General features: G+C 45.2%; 1 protein-coding gene across 2 annotated transcripts in view; it reads right to left on the bottom strand.

Annotated features, from left to right (window-relative positions):
- Nucleotides 1–4,239: 4,239 nt before the first annotated feature.
- Nucleotides 4,240–21,664, bottom strand: part of LOC135505215 (myocardin-like) — a 60,396-nt gene continuing 42,971 nt past the window's right edge. Inside the window, exons 8-12 of one of the 2 annotated variants that reach the window (XM_064924390.1) lie at nt 9,561–10,061; nt 9,083–9,226; nt 8,632–8,760; nt 6,589–6,646; nt 4,240–6,305 (exon numbers count right to left, since the gene is read on the bottom strand). In XM_064924390.1, the coding sequence (XP_064780462.1) occupies nt 5,701–6,305; nt 6,589–6,646; nt 8,632–8,760; nt 9,083–9,226; nt 9,561–10,061 (1,437 nt within the window). In that variant the 3' untranslated portion in view covers nt 4,240–5,700. The remainder of the gene's footprint in view (nt 6,306–6,588; nt 6,647–8,631; nt 8,761–9,082; nt 9,227–9,560; nt 10,062–21,664) is intronic. The other variant, XM_064924391.1, reaches the window with a different exon arrangement.

Here is a 21,664-nt window from a genome sequence, read left to right as displayed (position 1 = left end):
TATTTGTGTTTAAAGTTTATTGCTTTCTCTTCTACAGTAATGCACTGCTATGGAAAGCTGTTCAGTGGCCAAGCAACAGGGAAGCTTTTTGTCAGATGTGAAATTTTGATGTAAAAAGAGAAAAGAAAGTCATCCCTCTACATTAGGTGATCAGGATGGAGCACATGACCTGTGTGGCTGTTGTAAATGCCTAATGGCGTGGTGACAAACCTCAACTGATCTTGTGTGAAATCCTATAAACAAGGGTGCGACAGTTTAATTAAGAAGTAACAAGAGGGGGAAAAAGTTGTTTTGAGAGAAATATTTGGTAAAAAAATAAATAAATCAAATAACAATGATACTAAACCAAATCTGACTGATAGCTAATCCAAGACAAAGTTAGTATTTTGAACGTTCTTCTGCATTTCGGTGTCATCACAATATCTCAGACAATCTCATTGGCACTGTGATGGTTAAATTACAGAGTGGCTTCCCACTGACCTTTTTTTCAGAGCATTAAAGGTCTTGACGCTTCTGGCATTTGCTTGTCCTCTACTAGTAGAGAACACGCTACTCTGGCGAATGTTGCTCATTTAATAAAGTTATGTCTGCAAGATCACAATGATATGTAGACTACTAACAGAACGGAATATAATGACATATTATAACGTTACTGTGAAACAAAAACCCCACCGAATATTTCTCTCATGTGGCCAAAACAGATGCTGCATAGACGTTTCACCGGTAAAACTTTAAAAAAATAATGATCATTCACGATTGTCGGTGCGGAATGTGAAGGGAAAGAGACCACACGAGACCAAGGTAAAGAAACACGTGCGCAGAAGCTTGGGGACCTTTAGCGCTCAACAAAAAAAAGAAGGTCAGTGAAAAATTGATTCCCATAGCAATGGTCTTAAAATTAATACCCATAGTTACGTTTACATATTCTAACAGTCCCTATTTGTTTAGCTATAGACCACATCATACATGTATTGCAGATGGGTAGTTATTTTGGTATATTTACATCTCAGTAAACTATTTTTCATTGCTGATTCATAATCATTCTACAGATCCTACCCTAAACCTCTGCAGCATAACGGTGGCTATGGAACCAAGTTTATAAAAAGGTCACACGATAATCCTTCAACATATTGAACACGGATTATTCTGTGATAGATTCACAGTTAATATTGGTAAGAATGGATATTTACTCTGCATATGCAGTACTTTTACATCATATTGTTCTCCATGGAAAACATATTTTTTGGGAAGAACAATGCAAGATCAAAAAAGGCAGAATATGAGTTTACCTTAATCTAATTTTATCATAAAGGAATGTCAAATATAAATATGATCAATGTATAAATAAAAAATACATGAAAAATAAATAACTAAGAAGTGAGTCTCTAAGATATAAATGGGTGAATTTTCCAAAGGTCAAATACAAAACAATAAATAATAATAAAAATAATATAGGATGACATTCAGATGGATTTTATTGCCATACTTCTGACTTACTATGATGTGAGTTATCAAAGCTGTGTGATAAAGGTGGCGCACTGTGCAGTACCATAGCGTTCCACATTCATGTTGTCTTGAATGATTGTGGATGCTTTGTGTGGCCAGAGTAACAGCATTGTTTGGTGTGATGGGATGTGGACAGAGTGCTCCATTTGAAATACCAAGAGCGCTCTTGTTGTGAAGTGTTTAAGGCACAATCTTGAGTTAAATATTGCTCTCTCGTCCTACAATCCATGCATTTCTGCATCTGAAGACACTTATCAAAACTGAGAAAAAGGGTGTTTTCCACACTAAAGGTACATATTTAGTCTTCATATTATAATATTGTAAATAAATCCACTAGTAAAGTGTGAGAAAAAAAAACATACCAAACACTTGCATGGAACTTTCTTTCACTGCAAATACATTCTAGGTTTAAGCAAAGTGTGCCAACAATCTATGATAATCAAGGTGCAAAATGTGAGATTTTAAATATTTACATAGCAAATATCAAACGACAAACTAAAATGACACATTTGATGATGTGATAGTTTCTAAAGTGTTCTCTCCCACACCACAGACAAATATCCAGACCTCAACTTGTCTCCGTCACTAACAATATAATATTTACAAATGTGGCATTCGATGTCATCTAAATCAGTTTTGTAATCTCCTTTTGGTTTCCAGTAATAAAAACAAAAACTCACTGTTCACAAATAACACATTGATTGTCAAAATATGTATCTTCAAGTCTCGGTGCCATATTACTTAAAACTGTACGAAACTACTTGCATATATTCTCTAGATTTCCTTAAGGCAACGTTGTAACTGTGGGCCGCAGTATTCATTTAATGAACATCGTTGTTGGATCTGTCCAGAGTCATACTGCTTTTAGAGTTGTGCGCATCATTGTCCAAGAAGACAAAGATAATTTCAAACAGCACCCGGTGCTTATTGTATAGCCCTTTGCCGGGCCGCGACCCTGCTTGTGGTTCTTTGGTAAATCCCATTGTAAATTTACCTGGAAGCGGTTTTGGTATCCAGGGCAAATTTGGCGAGATTTATTCAGCTGGTCTTTGGTTGCTGGTCAGTATTTTGTCTCTAGCTATTTTATTTTTCTAACTGGTTTCCTTCAGTGTCTTTTTCTAGGTAACTTGCTAGCTAGACACTATAGTATCTTGTTGTGTTTTCTAGGTAAGGTAAACTCACCCCATTCCGTACAAATATACGCAACCGCAACATTCAAACAAGGCGACAAAGAAAACTAATGGGACCGTGGACTGTGTTGACTTCAAAATCTGGGGTGTGAACTAGGTTTCTATTCAAGCGTTGATTGACATGGTAATGGCTCTATAATATAGGAGAAAAGTTGAAATAACGGACCCTCCGTTACATCGTGACGTGTCATGTCGTAACGTACAGCAGGCGTAAAGCAACTATTCTGTTTTACAATCTCTCTCCACCAGGTGTAGCACTTCTCTCATCCTTTAGAAACAAGAAATAGACAGTGACGGGGGTAAGAGGGGGATACCTAGTCATTTTTTGCTTCATCATTGCATGCGATCATCATTCTCAAAGCCGCTGTTTACTTCTAAGATCACTTTAGCACCGCCCTAAAAACTTGATTCAATTTCGACACAAACCTTCAAATGGGTATGTAATGACACATTATAGAAACTCTTTATAGTGTTTTATTTACATTTTAGAGGTGATAAGTTGGACAATTTTCCCACACGACATCTCTCCTTCTCACTATCACACATAAGTTTCACTTCCCCACCTGCCATTTTTAAAAAGACCCCACAGGTCTCATTGCCTTCTTGAATCATGCAGAAATGGGCAGCGTGGAGGTCATGTCATTGATTCTGTTGGAAAGGGGAGAAATTGTGCTTTACAATGGTATTGACATTACAGTTGATCTGGACGTATTACGTTTTTGGGTGCTAAAATACGGCAATTGTACGGTCCAAGGCGATGTACGAGTTTACGCAAGTTTACGTTATCTAGCTAGTAGGGTTAGGGTTAGACACTAATGTAATCTCACTCACTTTTGTACATCGCCTTGGTCCGTACAATTGACCTTATTTTAGCGCCCCAAAAAATGTAATACTTCCAGATCAACTGTAATGTCAATACCATTGTAAAGCACAATTTCTCCCCTTTCCAACACAATCAATGACATGACCTCTATGCTGCCACTTTCTGCATGATTCAAGAAGGCAATGAGCTCCTTCGGGTCTTTGGCGGGTGGGGAAGCTAAACTAATGCGTGATAGTGAGAAGGAGAGATGTCGTGTGGGAAAACGGCTTTTCTCCCCACTCAATCTGTCCAATTTATCACGTTATCGCCTATAAAATGTAAATAAAACGCTATAAAGAGTTTATATAATGAGTCATTACATACCTATTTGAAGGTTTGTGTCGAATTTGAATGGGGTTTTTAGGACGGTGTTAAAGTGATCTTAGAGGTAAACAGTTTTTTTTGAGAATTGTGATCGCTTACAGTGACGACGCAAAAAATGACTAGGTATCTCCCCCTTACCCCCGTCACTGTCCATTTCTTGTTTTAAAACGATGAGAGAAGTGCTACACCTGATGGAGAGAGATTGTAAAACAGAATAGTTGCTTTACGCCTGCTGTACGTTACGACATGACACGTCACGATGTAATGGAGGGTCCGTTATTTCAACTTTTCTCCTATATTATAGAGCCATTACCATGTCAATCAACGCTTGAATAGAAACCTAGTTCACAACCCAGATTTTGATGTCAACACATTCGCTACAGTCCCATTAGTTTTCTTTGCAGCCTCTTTTGAATGTCGCGGTTGCGCACATTTGTACGGAATGGGGTGAGTTTACCTAAGTCTCTTGTGTTTTCTAGGTAGCTAGCTAGTAGACTATAGTGTCTTGTTGCTTTCTTGGTAGCTAGCTACTATAGTCTATTGTTATGTTTAGGTAGCTTAGCTAGCTAGTAGCTAGACACTATAGTCTCTTGTTGTATTTAGGTAGCTTAGCTAGCTAGTAGCTAGAGACTATAGTTTCTTGTTGTGTTTTCTAGGTAGCTAGCTAGTAGACACTATAGTTTCTTGTTGTGTTTTCTAGGTAGCTAGCTAGTAGCTAGACACGAGTCTATTGTGTTTTCTATGTAGCTAGCTAGTAGACACTTGTCTATTGTTGTGTTTTCTAGGTAGCTAGCAGGTAGACACTATTGTCTCTTGATTTGTTTTATAGGTCGCTAGCTAGTACACTATAGTCTATTGATGTGTTTTCTAGGTAGCTAGCTAGAAGACACTATAGTTTCTTGTTGTGTTTAGGTAGCTTAGCTAGCTAGTAGCTAGACACTATAGTCTCTTGTTGTGTTTTCTAGGTAGCTAGCCACTATAGTTTCTTGTTGTGTTTCCTAGGTAGCTAGCTAGTAGACACCATAGTTTCTTGTTGTGTTTCTAGGTAGCTAGCTAGTAGCTAGACACTAGTCTCTTGTTGTGTTTTCTAGGTAGCTAGTCACTATAGTTTCTTGTTGTGTTTTCTAGGTAGCTAGCTAGTAGACACCATAGTTTATTGTTGTGTTTTATACGTAGCTAGCTAGTAGACACTACAGTCTATTGTGTTTTCCAGGTAGCTAGCTGGTAGCTAGACACAAGTCTATTGATGTGTTTTCTAGGTAGCTAGCTAGTAGACACTAGTTTATTGTTGTGTTTTATAGGTAGCTAGCTAGTAGACACTATAGTTTCTTGTTGTGTTTTATAGGTAGTTAGCTAGTAGACACTATAGTCTCTTGTTGTGTTTTCTAGGTAGCTAGCTAGTAGCTAGACACTACAGTCTAATGTTGTGTTTTCTAGGTAGCTAGCTAGTAGACACTATAGTTTATTGTTGTGTTTTATAGGTAGCTAGCTCGTAGACACTATAGTCTCTTGTGTTTTCTAGGTAGCTAGCTAGTAGCTAGACACTATAGTCTTTTGTTGTGTGTTCCAGGTAGCTAGCATGTATCCTGCTGTGTTGGGAGCTGGCAGGTAGCCCACCGGTTAAGAGCGTAAGGCCAGTAGCCCACCGGTTAAGAGCGTAAGGCCAGTAACCAAAAGGTTGCTGGTTTGAATCCCTGAGCCGACTCGGTGAAAAATCAGAGCAAGGCACCTAATTGCTCCTGTAAGTCACTCTGGAAAAGAGAGTCTGCTAAATTAATAAAATATTGTTATTTTTGTAGGTTGCTAGTCTCCGGTGTTTCACCAGTGCTCTAGATGAAGGTCCATGGCTGTATTCAGGTTGATGTCTGTAACGTCCAGGAACTCTGTGTTGAAGATGCTTGACCCGGTGGGAGGGACAGAGCTGAATCCCGGAGCCAAGCTCGGGGGCGTCAGGTCCAGCCATTCCATCGTCTCCCACGGCGACTCGCTAAACGTCATGCCGACCATCCCCTGCACCTCGGCCACAGACGTCATTTTGGAGTGGATGGGAGATAGAGGTGTTGGGGTTTCCATCAGGCCCCTGTTGGAGAGCAGTTTGTCCTGGTGGTGGTGGTTCGGACCGGGGTAGCCCTCTAGTCCAATATCCCCCTCCTCTCCCTGCCCTGATTCCTCTGCGACCATCTTGAGAAGGGCGACCTCACCCCCTCGGCCTAGGGGGCTTCCCAGCAGGGTCTCCAGGTGGCTGTCTGCAATGTGATTGGCTGTGTGGTCGTAATTGAGCTGGGAGGGGGACAGGTGTTCGTAGTGTCTTCGGTGGAACTTTGGGTCGGCAAGGTCGGTGGTTCCTGGGGACAATGTAATGTGAGGCACAACTTTGGTTACAGAGGACCTCTCCCTCTCTTCTCTGGCGTTAGCTGGTATCTCTTGAAGGAAGAGGATGGGGGGAGGGGGAGTCACAGCACAGAGTGTGATTTAATACCCATGTAAGAGGGAAATCTGGAGTTACTTAACTAAGGGGCGAAGGATGGTGCGTAGGCAGGCAAACTGACTAGTACCTTATGAAGGGGGACTAAATTGCTGCAGTTACTAAGCCATTAGTCATTGGTAACCATAGCAACAACATGCACTGACAGCTATATCACTGCCTAATTTCTAAGACACAATTGTATACATCACACACATTTGATTCTGAGTCAGTTCACCCACCTCCACTCTCTATGAGCACATCCAGAAGCTCATCCATCTGCTGACTTCTGGTCAGTTGCTAAAACAAAAAAAAAGAATACAAATGTTATTAAGACTTGTTACATTTGTGCTTTTATCAATTCTTTAGACCCAGTCCAAAGATTATGATTGTAATATGGATATACTATTGATGTTATTACTGTCGGCAACCACAACTCTACATAACACAACCACACAACAGTCAGCTCTGAAGAAACAGTCAAACTTGGTCACGGGTGCAATGTGATGGATGGATAAACAGAGAGAGAGAGACACGGCGAGAGAGAGAAGGCGAGAGAGAGAGAGAGAAGGCGAGAGAGAGAGAGAGAAGGCGAGAGAGAAGGCGAGAGAGAAGGCGAGAGAGAGAGAGAAGGCGAGAGAGAGAGAAGGCGAGAGAGAGAGAGAAGGCGAGAGAGAGAGAGAGAGAAGGCGAGAGAGAGAGAGAAGGCGAGAGAAGGCGAGAGAGAGAGAGAAGGCGAGAGAGAGAGAGAGAAGGCGAGAGAGAGAGAAGGCGAGAGAGAGAAGGCGAGAGAGAGAAGGCGAGAGAGAGAAGGCGAGAGAGCGAAGGCGAGAGAGCGAAGGCGAGAGAGCGAAGGCGAGAGAGCGAGAGAGAGAAGGCGAGAGAGCGAGAGAGAGAAGGCGAGAGAGCGAGAGAGCGAGAGAGAAGGCGAGAGAGCGAGAGTGAAGGCGAGAGAGAGAGAAGGCGAGAGAGAGAGAGAAGGCTCATATGAGAGAGAGAGACGAGAGAGAGAGAGAGAGAAGGCGAGAGAGAGAGAGAGAAGGCGAGAGAGAGAGAGAAGGCGAGAGAGAGAGAGAAGGCGAGAGAGAGAGATAGCGAGAGAGAGAAGGCGAGAGAGAGAAGGCGAGAGAGAGAAGAGAGAGACAGAGATCAGGCGAGAGAGAGAAGCGAGAGAGAGAAGGCGAGAGAGAGAAGGCATATATACTGTACTCTAGAGAGAGAAGGCGAGAGAGAGAAGGCGAGAGAGCGAGAGAGAAGGCGAGAGAGCGAGAGTGAAGGCGAGAGAGAGATAGAGGACGCCTCGAGGGTTACAACAATGAAACAAAAAGCGTTGGCCAGCCATGATCAGGAGCAGAGTACATTATTATACATTACCCTATATTATTCATCTCATATGTATACATATATACTGTACTCTATATCATCTACTGCATCTTTATGTAATACATGTATCACTAGCCACTTTAACTATGCCACTTTGTTTACATACCCTACATTATTCATCTCATATGTATACGTATATACTGTACTCTATATCATCTACTGCATCTGTTCGCTGCTCTGGCCCCCCAATGGTGGAACAAACTCCCTCACGACGCCAGGACAGCGGAGTCAATCACCACCTTCCGGAGACACCTGAAACCCCACCTCTTCAAGGAATACCTAGGATAGGATAAAGCAATCCTTCTCACCCCCCCCCCCCCTTAAATGATTTAGATGCACTATTGTAAAGTGGCTGTTCCACTGATGTCAGAAGGTGAATTCACCAATTTGTAAGTCGCTCTGGATAAGAGCGTCTGCTAAATGACTTAAATGTAAATGTTATGTAATACATGTATCACTAGCCACTTTAACTATGCCACTTTGTTTACATACCCTACATTATTCATCTCATATGTATACATATATACTGTACTCTATATCATCTACTGCATCTTTAATGTAATACATGTATCACTAGACACTTTAACTATGCCACTTTGTTTACCTACTCATCTCATATGTATATACTGTACTCGATACCATCTACTGTATCTTGCCTATGCCGCTCTGTACCATCACTCATTCACATCTTTATGTACATATTCTTTATCCCCCTACACTTGTGTGTATAAGACAGTAGTTTTGGAATTGTTAGTTAGATTACTTGTTGGTTATTACTGCATTGTCGGAACTAGAAGCACAAGCATTTCGCTACACTCGCATTAACATCTGCTAACCATGTGTATGTGACAAATAACATTTGATTTGATTTGATTTTGAGTTTGGTGTATCATTTAGTTTACCTGCTTGACTGCATCCTCATAGCAAGGGGGCTGTCTAGATTCGGATGCAGCTGAATCTGAGCTACAGAAGGCGGGGGACGAGCCCGGGCACTTTTGGCCAACGTGCTGGGGACAGGGCAATATAGGTATCTATATGAAAGGCGAAAAAGGTTGTATTACTGACTTGATTTAGTGTAAGAAACTTTAATCTACGAATCCTGATTTAAAAAACAAGATGCTTAAAAAAAAGTTGTGAAGTTACTGAGAAAATTAGATCTCTAGCTCAAAAGGATATAGTGTGAGGGAACAGCTCTCAAAAGATTGAGTTGTGAAGAGTACCATGAACCTCATGATGGATGTTTTAGAGAGAAGCAACACATGAATGGAAGGCAGAAATGTGATGGGTGGATATGTGACACATAACCACGTAAATCCGCCACAGACCAAGTTCAGACAGAAGAATAGCTCTCACCTGCTGCAGATTTGGGTTCTTGGACTTAAGGTTGACCCTGTGGTTCAGGCGGTTGTCGGCTGAGTTGGGGAGCGCTGACTGAAGCCCTCTCTGGTCAGAGGGATAGGAGCAGTTTACAGACTGGCATTCATTCTTCTGGTGAATCTGTTAGGGGAGCATACATGACTATCATGACCAAGGGCACAGGGGGCGGGGGGCATGTCTCCCCCCACATTCAGAAATTGAATTATTGCCCCCCCACACACAGTTCTATCATTGGAATGTGATCCAAAAACGAGGCAGCGGTGTGCTTTAGGACCATGCGTACGCCTCCGAGGAATCAGGTAGACTTTTTGAAGTGTTTATCCGACTGGAAAATGTCCCCCTCCCCACTTCTAAAACCAAAGTTGCGCCCCTGATCATGACCCCTGAGAATAGAGTCACAACAAACAATATAAAGGGCGTTTACCTCGTAACAAACGTACTGCCTAAGGCATACCTGCATGTTGCAGGGCCTGGTGCTGGCCTGGTTGAGGGGCTGGCTGCACCTGTCTCTGCCCAGCGGCAGTGACAGCAGGTAGGGGTTGTTGGGGGAGGAAGGCTGGGGGCTGTTGGACTTCTTGGTAATGGGCGAGTCTTCAGGAGAGCACTGGGGACTCAAGAAGGCACACATGCCTGAGGGACTTCCAGAGGAGTGGGTCTGGTCCAGGCATCGTGGCCCATCAGGGCCCCCCATACTGGGCAGGGAGGCACCGCGATGGCCCATCTCCTCCATGCAGCTTCCTGGATGACTCTTTAGGTGCTTGGGGGAGGAGAAGGGGCAGCTGGAGGAGAGGGACATGGGCTCCTGCTTGACTGTCACCCCAAAGAAGTGCTGCCCCATCAGGGACGGGGATTGCTGGAGGGGAAGGTGGTGGGGCTGGGATGGAGCCAGGACACCCTCCTGTGTGGCGCCATGGCAACGCTTCCTCTTGTGCAGCTGCATCTTGAGCTCCTCCACCTGTTGAACAACAGGCTGTTAACAGTAGGTCAGCTGTTGAACAACAGGCTGTTAACAGTAGGTCAGCTGTTGAACAACGGGCTGTTAACAGTAGGTCAGCTGTTGAACAACGGGCTGTTAACAGTAGGTCAGCTGTTGAACAGGCTGTTAACAGTAGGTCAGCTGTTGAACAACGGGCTGTTAACAGTAGGTCAGCTGTTGAACAGGCTGTTAACAGTAGGTCAGCTGTTGAACAACGGGCTGTTAACAGTAGGTCAGCTGTTGAACAACAGGCTGTTAACAGTAGGTCAGCTGTTGAACAACAGGCTGTTAACAGTAGGTCAGCTGTTGAACAGGCTGTTAACAGTAGGTCAGCTGTTGAACAACAGGCTGTTAACAGTAGGTCAGCTGTTGAACGGGCTGTTAACAGTAGGTCAGCTGTTGAACAGGCTGTTAACAGTAGGTCAGCTGTTGAACAACGGGCTGTTAACAGTAGGTCAGCTGTTGAACGGGCTGTTAACAGTAGGGCTGTTAACAGTAGGTCAGCTGTTGAACAACGGGCTGTTAACAGTAGGTCAGCTGAACAACGGGCTGTTAACAGTAGGTCAGCTGTTGAACGGGCTGTTAACAGTAGGGCTGTTGAACACGGGCTGTTAACAGTAGGTCAGCTGTTGAACAACGGGCTGTTAACAGTAGGTCAGCTGTTGAACAACGGGCTGTTAACAGTAGGTCAGCTGTTGAACTGTTAACAGTAGGTCTGTTGAACAGGCTGTTAACAGTAGGTCAGCTGTTGAACAACAGGCTGTTAACAGTAGGTCAGCTGTTGAACAACGGGCTGTTAACAGTAGGTCAGCTGTTGAACAACGGGCTGTTAACAGTAGGTCAGCTGTTGAACAGGCTGTTAACAGTAGGTCAGCTGTTGAACAGGCTGTTAACAGTAGGTCAGCTGTTGAACAACAGGCTGTTAACAGTAGGTCAGCTGTTGAACAACGGGCTGTTAACAGTAGGTCAGCTGTTGAACAGGCTGTTAAAGGTCAGCTGTTGAACAAGGTCAGCTGTTGAACAACAGGCTGTTAACAGTAGGTCAGCTGTTGAACAGGCTGTTAACAGTAGGTCAGCTGTTGAACAGGCTGTTAACAGTAGGTCAGCTGTTGAACAGGCTGTTAACAGTAGGTCAGCTGTTGAACAGGCTGTTAACAGTAGGTCAGCTGTTGAACAACGGGCTGTTAACAGTAGGTCAGCTGTTGAACAACAGGCTGTTAACAGTAGGTCAGCTGTTGAACAACGGGCTGTTAACAGTAGGTCAGCTGTTGAACAACGGGCTGTTAACAGTAGGTCAGCTGTTGAACAACGGGCTGTTAACAGTAGGTCAGCTGTTGAACAGGCTGTTAACAGTAGGTCAGCTGTTGAACAACGGGCTGTTAACAGTAGGTCAGCTGTTGAACAGGCTGTTAACAGTAGGTCAGCTGTTGACGGGCTGTTAACAGTAGGTCAGCTGTTGAACAGGCTGTTAACAGTAGGTCAGCTGTTGAACAACGGGCTGTTAACAGTAGGTCAGCTGTTGAGGTCAGCTGTTGAACAGGCTGTTAACAGTAGGTCAGCTGTTGAACAACGGGCTGTTAACAGTAGGTCAGCTGTTGAACAGGCTGTTAACAGTAGGTCAGCTGTTGAACAGGCTGTTAACAGTAGGTCAGCTGTTGAACAGGCTGTTAACAGTAGGTCAGCTGTTGAACACGGGCTGTTAACAGTAGGTCAGCTGTTGAACAACGGGCTGTTAACAGTAGGTCAGCTGTTGAACAACGGGCTGTTAACAGTAGGTCAGCTGTTGAACAGGCTGTTAACAGTAGGTCAGTCACGGGCTGTTAACAGTAGGTCAGCTGTTGAACAACGGGCTGTTAACAGTAGGTCAGCTGTTGAACAACAGGCTGTTAACAGTAGGTCAGCTGTTGAAGGCTGTTAACAGTAGGTCAGCTGTTGAAAGGCTGTTAAGTAGGTCAGCTGTTGAACAGGCTGTTAACAGTAGGTCAGCTGTTGAACAACGGGCTGTTAACAGTAGGTCAGCTGTTGAAACTGTTAACGGGCTGTTAACAGTAGGTCAGCTGTTGAACAACGGGCTGTTAACAGTAGGTCAGCTGTTGGCTGTTAACAGTAGGTCAGCTGTTGAACAGGCTGTTAACAGTAGGTCAGCTGTTGAACAACAGGCTGTTAACAGTAGGTCAGCTGTTGAAACTGTTAACAGTAGGGCTGTTAACAGTAGGTCAGCTGTTGAACAGTAGGTCAGCTGTTGAACAGGCTGTTAACAGTAGGTCAGCTGTTGAACAACGGGCTGTTAACAGTAGGTCAGCTGTTGAACAACGGGCTGTTAACAGTAGGTCAGCTGTTGAAAGGCTGTTAACAGTAGGGCTGTTAACAGTAGGTCAGCTGTTGAACAACAGGCTGTTAACAGTAGGTCAGCTGTTGAACAGGCTGTTTAGGTCAGCTGTTGAACAACAGGCTGTTAACAGTAGGTCAGCTGTTGAACAGGCTGTTAACAGTAGGTCAGCTGTTGAACAGGCTGTTAACAGTAGGTCAGCTGTTGAACAGGCTGTTAACAGTAGGTCAGCTGTTGAACAGGCTGTTAACAGTAGGTCAGCTGTTGAACAGGCTGTTAACAGTAGGTCAGCTGTTGAACAGGCTGTTAACAGTAGGTCAGCTGTTGAACAGGCTGTTAACAGTAGGTCAGCTGTTGAACAACGGGCTGTTAACAGTAGGTCAGCTGTTGAACGGGCTGTTAACAGTAGGTCAGCTGTTAACGGGCTGTTAACAGTAGGTCAGCTGTTGAACAGGCTGTTAACAGTAGGTCAGCTGTTGTTAACAGTAGGTCAGCTGTTGAACAGGCTGTGAACAACGGGCCGTTAACAGTAGGTCAGCTGTTGAACAGGCTGTTAACAGTAGGTCAGCTGTTGAACAACGGGCTGTTAACAGTAGGTCAGCTGTTGAACAGGCTGTTAACAGTAGGTCAGCTGTTGAACAACGGGCTGTTAACAGTAGGTCAGCTGTTGAACAACGGGCTGTTAACAGTAGGTCAGCTGTTGAACAGGCTGTTAACAGTAGGTCAGCTGTTGAACAGGCTGTTAACAGTAGGTCAGCTGTTGAACAGGCTGTTAACAGTAGGTCAGCTGTTGAACTGTTAACAGTAGGGCTGTTGAACAGGCTGTTAACAGTAGGTCAGCTGTTGAACAGGCTGTTAACAGTAGGTCAGCTGTTGAACAGGCTGTTAACAGTAGGTCAGCTGTTGAACACGGGCTGTTAACAGTAGGTCAGCTGTTGAACAGGCTGTTAACAGTAGGTCAGCTGTTGAACAACGGGCTGTTAACAGTAGGTCAGCTGTTGAACAACAGGCTGTTAACAGTAGGTCAGCTGTTGAACAGGCTGTTCAGTAGGTCAGCTGTTGAACAACGGGCTGTTAACAGTAGGTCAGCTGTTGAACAACAGGCTGTTAACAGTAGGTCAGCTGTTGAACAGGCTGTTAACAGTAGGTCAGCTGTTGAACAGGCTGTTAACAGTAGGTCAGCTGTCAGCTGTTAGGTCAGCTGTTGAAACGGGCTGTTAACAGTAGGTCAGCTGTTGAACAGGCTGTTAACAGTAGGTCAGCTGTTGAACAACGGGCTGTTAACAGTAGGTCAGCTGTTGAACAGGCTGTTAACAGGTCAGGTCAGCTGTTGTAGGTCAGCTGTTGAAACAGGCTGTTAACAGTAGGTCAGCTGTTGAACAACGGGCTGTTAACAGTAGGTCAGCTGTTGAACAGGCTGTTAACAGTAGGTCAGCTGTTGAACAGGCTGTTAACAGTAGGTCAGCTGTTGAACACGGGCTGTTAACAGTAGGTCAGCTGTTGAACAGGCTGTTAACAGTAGGGCTGTTAACAGTAGGTCAGCTGTTGAACAGGCTGAACAGTAGGTCAGCGGGCTGTTAACAGTAGGTCAGCTGTTGAAAAGGCTGTTAACAGTAGGTCAGCTGTTGAACAGGCTGTTAACAGTAGGTCAGCTGTTGAACAACAGGCTGTTAACAGTAGGTCAGCTGTTGAACAGGCTGTTAACAGTAGGTCAGCTGTTGAACAACGGGCTGTTAACAGTAGGTCAGCTGTTGAACAGGCTGTTAACAGTAGGTCAGCTGTTGAACAACGGGCTGTTAACAGTAGGTCAGCTGTTGAACAACGGGCTGTTAACAGTAGGTCAGCTGTTGAAACGGGCAACAGTAGGGCTGTTGAACAAGGCTGTTAACAGTAGGTCAGCTGTTGAACAACGGGCTGTTAACAGTAGGTCAGCTGTTGAACAACGGGCTGTTAACAGTAGGTCAGCTGTTGAACAGGCTGTTAGTAGGTCAGCTGTTGAACAACGGGCTGTTAACAGTAGGTCAGCTGTTGAACACGGGCTGTTAACAGTAGGTCAGCTGTTGAACAACGGGCTGTTAACAGTAGGTCAGCTGTTGAACAACTGTTAACAGTAGGTCAGCTGTTGAACAACGGGCTGTTAACAGTAGGTCAGCTGTTGAACAACGGGCTGTTAACAGTAGGTCAGGTCAGCTGTTGTAGGTCAGCTGTTGAACAGGCTGTTAACAGTAGGTCAGCTGTTGAACAACGGGCTGTTAACAGTAGGTCAGCTGTTGAACAGGCTGTTAACAGTAGGTCAGCTGTTGAACAGTAGGGCTGTTAACAGGCTGTTAACAGTAGGTCAGCTGTTGAACAGGCTGTTAACAGTAGGTCAGCTGTTGAACAACAGGCTGTTAACAGTAGGTCAGCTGTTGAACAGGCTGTTAACAGTAGGTCAGCTGTTGAACAGGCTGTTAACAGTAGGTCAGCTGTTGAACAGGCTGTTAACAGTAGGTCAGCTGTTGAACAACGGGCTGTTAACAGTAGGTCAGCTGTTGAACAACAGGCTGTTGAACAGTAGGTCAGCTGTTGAACAGGCTGTTAACAGTAGGTCAGCTGTTGAACAAGGCTGTTAACAGTAGGTCAGCTGTTTGTTAACAGTAGGTCACTGTTGAACAGGCTGTTAACAGTAGGTCAGCTGTTGAACAGGCTGTTAACAGTAGGTCAGCTGTTGAACAGGCTGTTAACAGGCAGTAGGTCAGCTGTTGAACAGGCTGTTAACAGTAGGTCAGCTGTTAACAGTAGGTCAGCTGTTGAACAACAGGGCTGTTAACAGTAGGTCAGCTGTTGAACAGGCTGTTAACAGTAGGTCAGCTGTTGAACAGGCTGTTAACAGTAGGTCAGCTGTTGAACAACGGGCTGTTAACAGTAGGTCAGCTGTTGAACAGGCTGTTAACAGTAGGTCAGCTGTTGAACAGGCTGTTAACAGTAGGTCAGCTGTGAACAACAGGCTGTTGTAACTGTTGAACAAGGCTGTTAACAGTAGGTCAGCTGTTGAACAACAGGCTGTTAACAGTAGGTCAGCTGTTGAACAGGCTGTTAACAGTAGGTCAGCTGTTGAACAACAGGCTGTTAACAGTAGGTCAGCTGTTGAACAACGGGCAGTAGGTCAGCTGTTGAACAGGCTGTTAACAGTAGGTCAGCTGTTGAACAGGCTGTTAACAGTAGGTCAGCTGTTGAACAGGCTGTTAACAGTAGGTCAGCTGTTGAACAACAGGCTGTTAACAGTAGGTCAGCTGTTGAACAGGCTGTTAACAGTAGGTCAGCTGTTGAACAGGCTGTTAACAGTAGGTCAGCTGTTGAACAACAGGCTGTTAACAGTAGGTCAGCTGTTGAACAGGCTGTTAACAGTAGGTCAGCTGTTGAACAACGGGCTGTTAACAGTAGGTCAGCTGTTGAACAACAGGCTGTTAACAGTAGGTCAGCTGTTGAACAGGCTGTTAACAGTAGGTCAGCTGTTGAACTACGGGCTGTTAACAGTAGGTCAGCTGTTGAACAGGCTGTTAACAGTAGGTCAGCTGTTGAACAACGGGCTGTTAACAGTAGGTCAGCTGTTGAACAAGGCTGTTAACAGTAGGTCAGCTGTTGAACAGGCTGTTAACAGTAGGTCAGCTGTTGAAACAGGCTGTTAACAGTAGGTCAGCTGTTGAAAGGCTGTTAACAGTAGGTCAGCTGTTGAACAACAGGCTGTTAACAGTAGGTCAGCTGTTGAACAACGGGCTGTTAACAGTAGGTCAGCTGTTGAACACGGGCTGTTAACAGTAGGTCAGCTGTTGAACAGGCTGTTAACAGTAGGTCAGCTGTTGAACAGGCTGTTAACAGTAGGTCAGCTGTTGAACACGGGCTGTTAACAGTAGGTCAGCTGTTGAACAGGCTGAAGGTCAGCTGTTGAACAGGCTGTTAACAGTAGGTCAGCTGTTGAACAACAGTAGGTCAGCTGTTGTTAACAGTAGGTCAGCTGTTGAAGGTCAGCTGTTGAACGGGCTGTTAACAGTAGGTCAGCTGTTGAACAGGCTGTTAACAGTAGGTCAGCTGTTGAACAACGGGCTGTTAACAGTAGGTCAGCTGTTGAACAGGCTGTTAACAGTAGGTCAGCTGTTGAACAACGGGCTGTTAACAGTAGGTCAGCTGTTGAACAGGCTGTTAACAGTAGGTCAGCTGTTGAACAGGCTGTTAACAGTAGGTCAGCTGTTGAAGGCTGTTAACAGTAGGTCAGCTGTTGAACAACAGGGCTGTTGAACAACAGTAGGTCAGCTGTTGAACAGGCTGTTAACAGTAGGTCAGCTGTTGAACAACGGGCTGTTAACAGTAGGTCAGCTGTTGAACAACGGGCTGTTAACAGTAGGTCAGCTGTTGAACAGGCTGTTAACAGTAGGTCAGCTGTTGAACAACAGGCTGTTAACAGTAGGTCAGCTGTTGAACAACAGGCTGTTAACAGTAGGTCAGCTGTGAACAACGGGCTGTTTGTCAACTGTTGAACAGGCTGTTAACAGTAGGTCAGCTGTTGAACAGCTGTTAACAGTAGGTCAGCTGTTGAACAGGCTGTTAACAGTAGGTCAGCTGTTGAACAGGCTGTTAACAGTAGGTCAGCTGTTGAACAACGGGCTGTTAACAGTAGGTCAGCTGTTGAACAGGCTGTTTGAACTGTTGAACAGGCTGTTAACAGTAGGTCAGCTGTTGAACAACAGGCTGTTAACAGTAGGTCAGCTGTTGAACAGTAGGTCAGGCTGTTAACAGTAGGTCAGCTGTTGAACGGGCTGTTAACAGTAGGTCAGCTGTTGAACAGGCTGTTAACAGTAGGTCAGCTGTTGAACACGGGCTGTTAACAGTAGGTCAGCTGTTGAACAGCTGTTGGGCTGTTAACAGTAGGTCAGCTGTTGAACAACGGGCTGTTAACAGTAGGTCAGCTGTTAACTGTTAACGAGTAGGTCAGCTGTTGAACAACGGGCTGTTAACAGTAGGTCAGCTGTTGAACAGGCTGTTAACAGTAGGTCAGCTGTTGAACAGGCTGTTAACAGTAGGTCAGCTGTTGAACAGGCTGTTAACAGTAGGTCAGCTGTTGAACAACGGGCTGTTAACAGTAGGTCAGCTGTTGAACAACGGGCTGTTAACAGTAGGTCAGCTGTTGAACAGGCTGTTAACAGTAGGTCAGCTGTTGTTGAACAGTAGGCTGTTAACAGTAGGTCAGCTGTTGAACAGGCTGTTAACAGTAGGTCAGCTGTTGAACAGGCTGTTAACAGTAGGTCAGCTGTTGAAACGGGCTGTTAACAGTAGGTCAGCTGTTGAACAGGCTGTTAACAGTAGGTCAGCTGTTGAACAGGCTGTTAACAGTAGGTCAGCTGTTGAAACGGGCTGTTAACAGTAGGTCAGCTGTTGAACAACGGGCTGTTAACAGTAGGTCAGCTGTTGAACAGGGCTGTTAACAGTAGGTCAGCTGTTGAAACGGGCTGTTAACAGGCTGTTGTTAACAGTAGGTCAGCTGTTGAACAACGGGCTGTTAACAGTAGGTCAGCTGTTGAACAACGGGCTGTTAGTAGGTCACGGGCTGTTAACAGTAGGTCAGCTGTTGAACAGCTGTTAACAGTAGGTCAGCTGTTGAAACGGGCTGTTAACAGGTCAGGTCAGGCTGTTAACAGTGAACAACGGGCTGTTAACAGTAGGTCAGCTGTTGAACAACGGGCTGTTAACAGTAGGTCAGCTGTTGAACAAGGCTGTTAACAGTAGGTCAGCTGTTGAACACGGGCTGTTAACAGTAGGTCAGCTGTTGAACAAGGCTGTTAACAGTAGGTAGGTCAGCTGTTGAACTGTTGAACAGGCCGTTAACAGTAGGTCAGCTGTTGAACAACAGGCTGTTAACAGTAGGTCAGCTGTTGAACAACGGGCTGTTAACAGTAGGTCAGCTGTTGAACAGGCTGTTAACAGTAGGTCAGCTGTTGAACAACGGGCTGTTAACAGTAGGTCAGCTGTTGAACAACGGGCTGTTAACAGTAGGTCAGCTGTTGAACAACGGGCTGAACTGTTGAACAGGCTGTTAACAGTAGGTCAGCTGTTTGAACAACGGGCTGTTAACAGTAGGTCAGCTGTTGAACAGGCTGTTAACAGTAGGTCAGCTGTTGAACAACGGGCTGTTAACAGTAGGTAGGTCAGCAGTAGGTGTTGAACGGGCTGTTAACAGTAGGGCTGTTAACAGGCTGTTAAGGTCAGCTGTTGAACAGGCTGTTAACAGTAGGTCAGCTGTTGAACAACAGGCTGTTAACAGTAGGTCAGCTGTTGAACAGGCTGTTAACAGTAGGTCAGCTGTTGAACAACAGGCTGTTAACAGTAGGTCAGCTGTTGAACAACGGGCTGTTAACAGTAGGTCAGCTGTTGAAGGCTGTTAACAGTAGGGCTGTTGAACGGGCTGTTAAGTAGGTCAGCTGTTGAACAACGGGCTGTTAACAGTAGGTCAGCTGTTGAACAACAGGCTGTTAACAGTAGGTCAGCTGTTGAACTGTTAACGGGCTGTTAACAGTAGGTCAGCTGTTGAACACGGGCTGTTAACAGTAGGTCAGCTGTTGAACAACGGGCTGTTAACAGTAGGTCAGCTGTTGAACAGGCTGTTAACAGTAGGTCAGCTGTTGAACAACGGGCTGTTAACAGTAGGTCAGCTGTTGAACAACAGGCTGTTAACAGTAGGTCAGCTGTTGAACAACGGGCTGTTAACAGTAGGTCAGCTGTTGAACAACAGGCTGTTAACAGTAGGTCAGCTGTTTGTTAACAGTAGGTCAGCTGTTGAACAACGGGCCGTTAACAGTAGGTCAGCTGTTGAACAACGGGCCGTTAACAGTAGGTCAGCTGTTGAACAGGCTGTTAACAGTAGGTCAGCTGTTGAACAACAGGCTGTTAACAGTAGGTCAGCTGTTGAACAACGGGCTGTTAACAGTAGGTCAGCTGTTGAACAGGCTGTTAACAGTAGGTCAGCTGTTGAACAACAGGCTGTTAACAGTAGGTCAGCTGTTGAACAGGCTGTTAACAGTAGGTCAGCTGTTGAACAACAGGCTGTTAACAGTAGGTCAGCTGTTGAAACAGGCTGTTAACAGTAGGTCAGCTGTTGAACAACAGGCTGTTAACAGTAGGTCAGCTGTTTGAACAACTGTTGGGCTGTTAACAGTAGGTCAGCTGTTGAACAACAGGCTGTTAACAGTAGGTCAGCTGTTGAACAAGGCTGTTAACAGTAGGTCAGCTGTTGAACAACGGGCTGTTAACAGTAGGTCAGCTGTTGAACAGGCTGTTAACAGTAGGTCAGCTGTTGAACAGGCTGTGAACAGTAGGTCAGCTGTTGGGCTGTTAACAGTAGGTCAGCTGTTGAACAACAGGCTGTTAACAGTAGGTCAGCTGTTGAACAACAGGCTGTTAACAGTAGGTCAGCTGTTGAACAACAGGCTGTTAACAGTAGGTCAGCTGTTGAACAACAGGCTGTTAACAGTAGGTCAGCTGTTGAACAACGGGCTGTTAACAGTAGGTCAGCTGTTGAACAGGCTGTTAACAGTAGGTCAGCTGTTAAGGCTGTTAAGTAGGTCAGCTGTTGAACAACAGGCTGTTAACAGTAGGTCAGCTGTTGAACAACGGGCTGTTAACAGTAGGTCAGCTGTTAACGGGCTGTTAACAGTAGGTCAGGTCAGCTGTTGAACAACAGGCTGTTAACAGTAGGTCAGCTGTTGAACAGGCTGTTAACAGTAGGTCAGCTGTTGAACAGGCTGTTAACAGTAGGTCAGCTGTTGAACAACGGGCTGTTAACAGTAGGTCAGCTGTTGAACAACGGGCTGTTAACAGTAGGTCAGCTGTTGAACAACAGGCTGTTAACAGTAGGTCAGCTGTTGAACAGGCTGTTAACAGTAGGTCAGCTGTTGAACAACGGGCTGTTAACAGTAGGTCAGCTGTTGAACAGGCTGTTAACAGTAGGTCAGCTGTTGAAACAGTAGGTCAGCTGTTGAACAACGGGCTGTTAACAGTAGGTCAGCTGTTGAACAACAGGCTGTTAACAGTAGGTCAGCTGTTGAACAGGCTGTTAACAGTAGGCTGTTAACAGTAGGTCAGCTGTTGAACAGCTGTTGGGCTGTTAACAGTAGGTCAGCTGTTGAACAACGGGCTGTTAACAGTAGGTCAGGTCAGCTGTTGAACAACAGGCTGTTAACAGTAGGTCAGCTGTTGAACAACGGGCTGTTAACAGTAGGTCAGCTGTTGAACAACAGGCTGTTAACAGTAGGTCAGCTGTTGAACAACGGGCTGTTAACAGTAGGTCAGCTGTTGAACAGGCTGTTAACAGTAGGTCAGCTGTTGAACAACAGGCTGTTAACAGTAGGTCAGCTGTCAGCTGTTGAACTGTTGAACAGGCTGTTAACAGTAGGTCAGCTGTTGAACAACGGGCTGTTAACAGTAGGTCAGCTGTTGAACAGGCTGTTAACAGTAGGTCAGCTGTTGAACAGGCTGTTAACAGTAGGTCAGCTGTTGAACAACGGGCTGTTAACAGTAGGTCAGCTGTTGAACAAGGCAGCTGTTAACAGTAGGTCAGCTGTTGAACAACGGGCTGTTAACAGTAGGTCAGCTGTTGAACAACAGGCTGTTAACAGTAGGTCAGCTGTTGAACAGGCTGTTAACAGTAGGTCAGCTGTTGAACAACGGGCTGTTAACAGTAGGTCAGCTGTTGAACAACGGGCTGTTAACAGTAGGTCAGCTGTTGAACAACGGGCTGTTAACAGTAGGTCAGCTGTTGAACAACAGGCTGTTAACAGTAGGTCAGCTGTTGAACAACGGGCTGTTAACAGTAGGTCAGCTGTTGAACAGGCTGTTAACAGTAGGTCAGCTGTTGAACAGGCTGTTAACAGTAGGTCAGCTGTTGAACAGGCTGTTAACAGTAGGTCAGCTGTTGAACAACGGGCTGTTAACAGTAGGTCAGCTGTTGAACAGGCTGTTAACAGTAGGTCAGCTGTTGAACAACGGGCTGTTAACAGTAGGTCAGCTGTTGAACAGGCTGTTAACAGTAGGTGAACAGGCTGTTAACAGTAGGTCAGCTGTTGAACAACAGGCTGTTAACAGTAGGTCAGCTGTTGAACAGGCTGTTAACAGTAGGTCAGCTGTTGAACAACGGGCTGTTAACAGTAGGTCAGCTGTTGAACAACGGGCTGTTAACAGTAGGTCAGCTGTTGAACAACAGGCTGTTAACAGTAGGTCAGCTGTT

This window comes from Oncorhynchus masou, chromosome 18, assembly GCF_036934945.1.
Source record: "Oncorhynchus masou masou isolate Uvic2021 chromosome 18, UVic_Omas_1.1, whole genome shotgun sequence".
Lineage (NCBI taxonomy): Eukaryota > Metazoa > Chordata > Actinopteri > Salmoniformes > Salmonidae > Oncorhynchus > Oncorhynchus masou.
The sequence above is the reverse complement of the archived record's forward strand: the minus strand, read 5'-3'. Positions and strand labels throughout refer to the sequence as shown.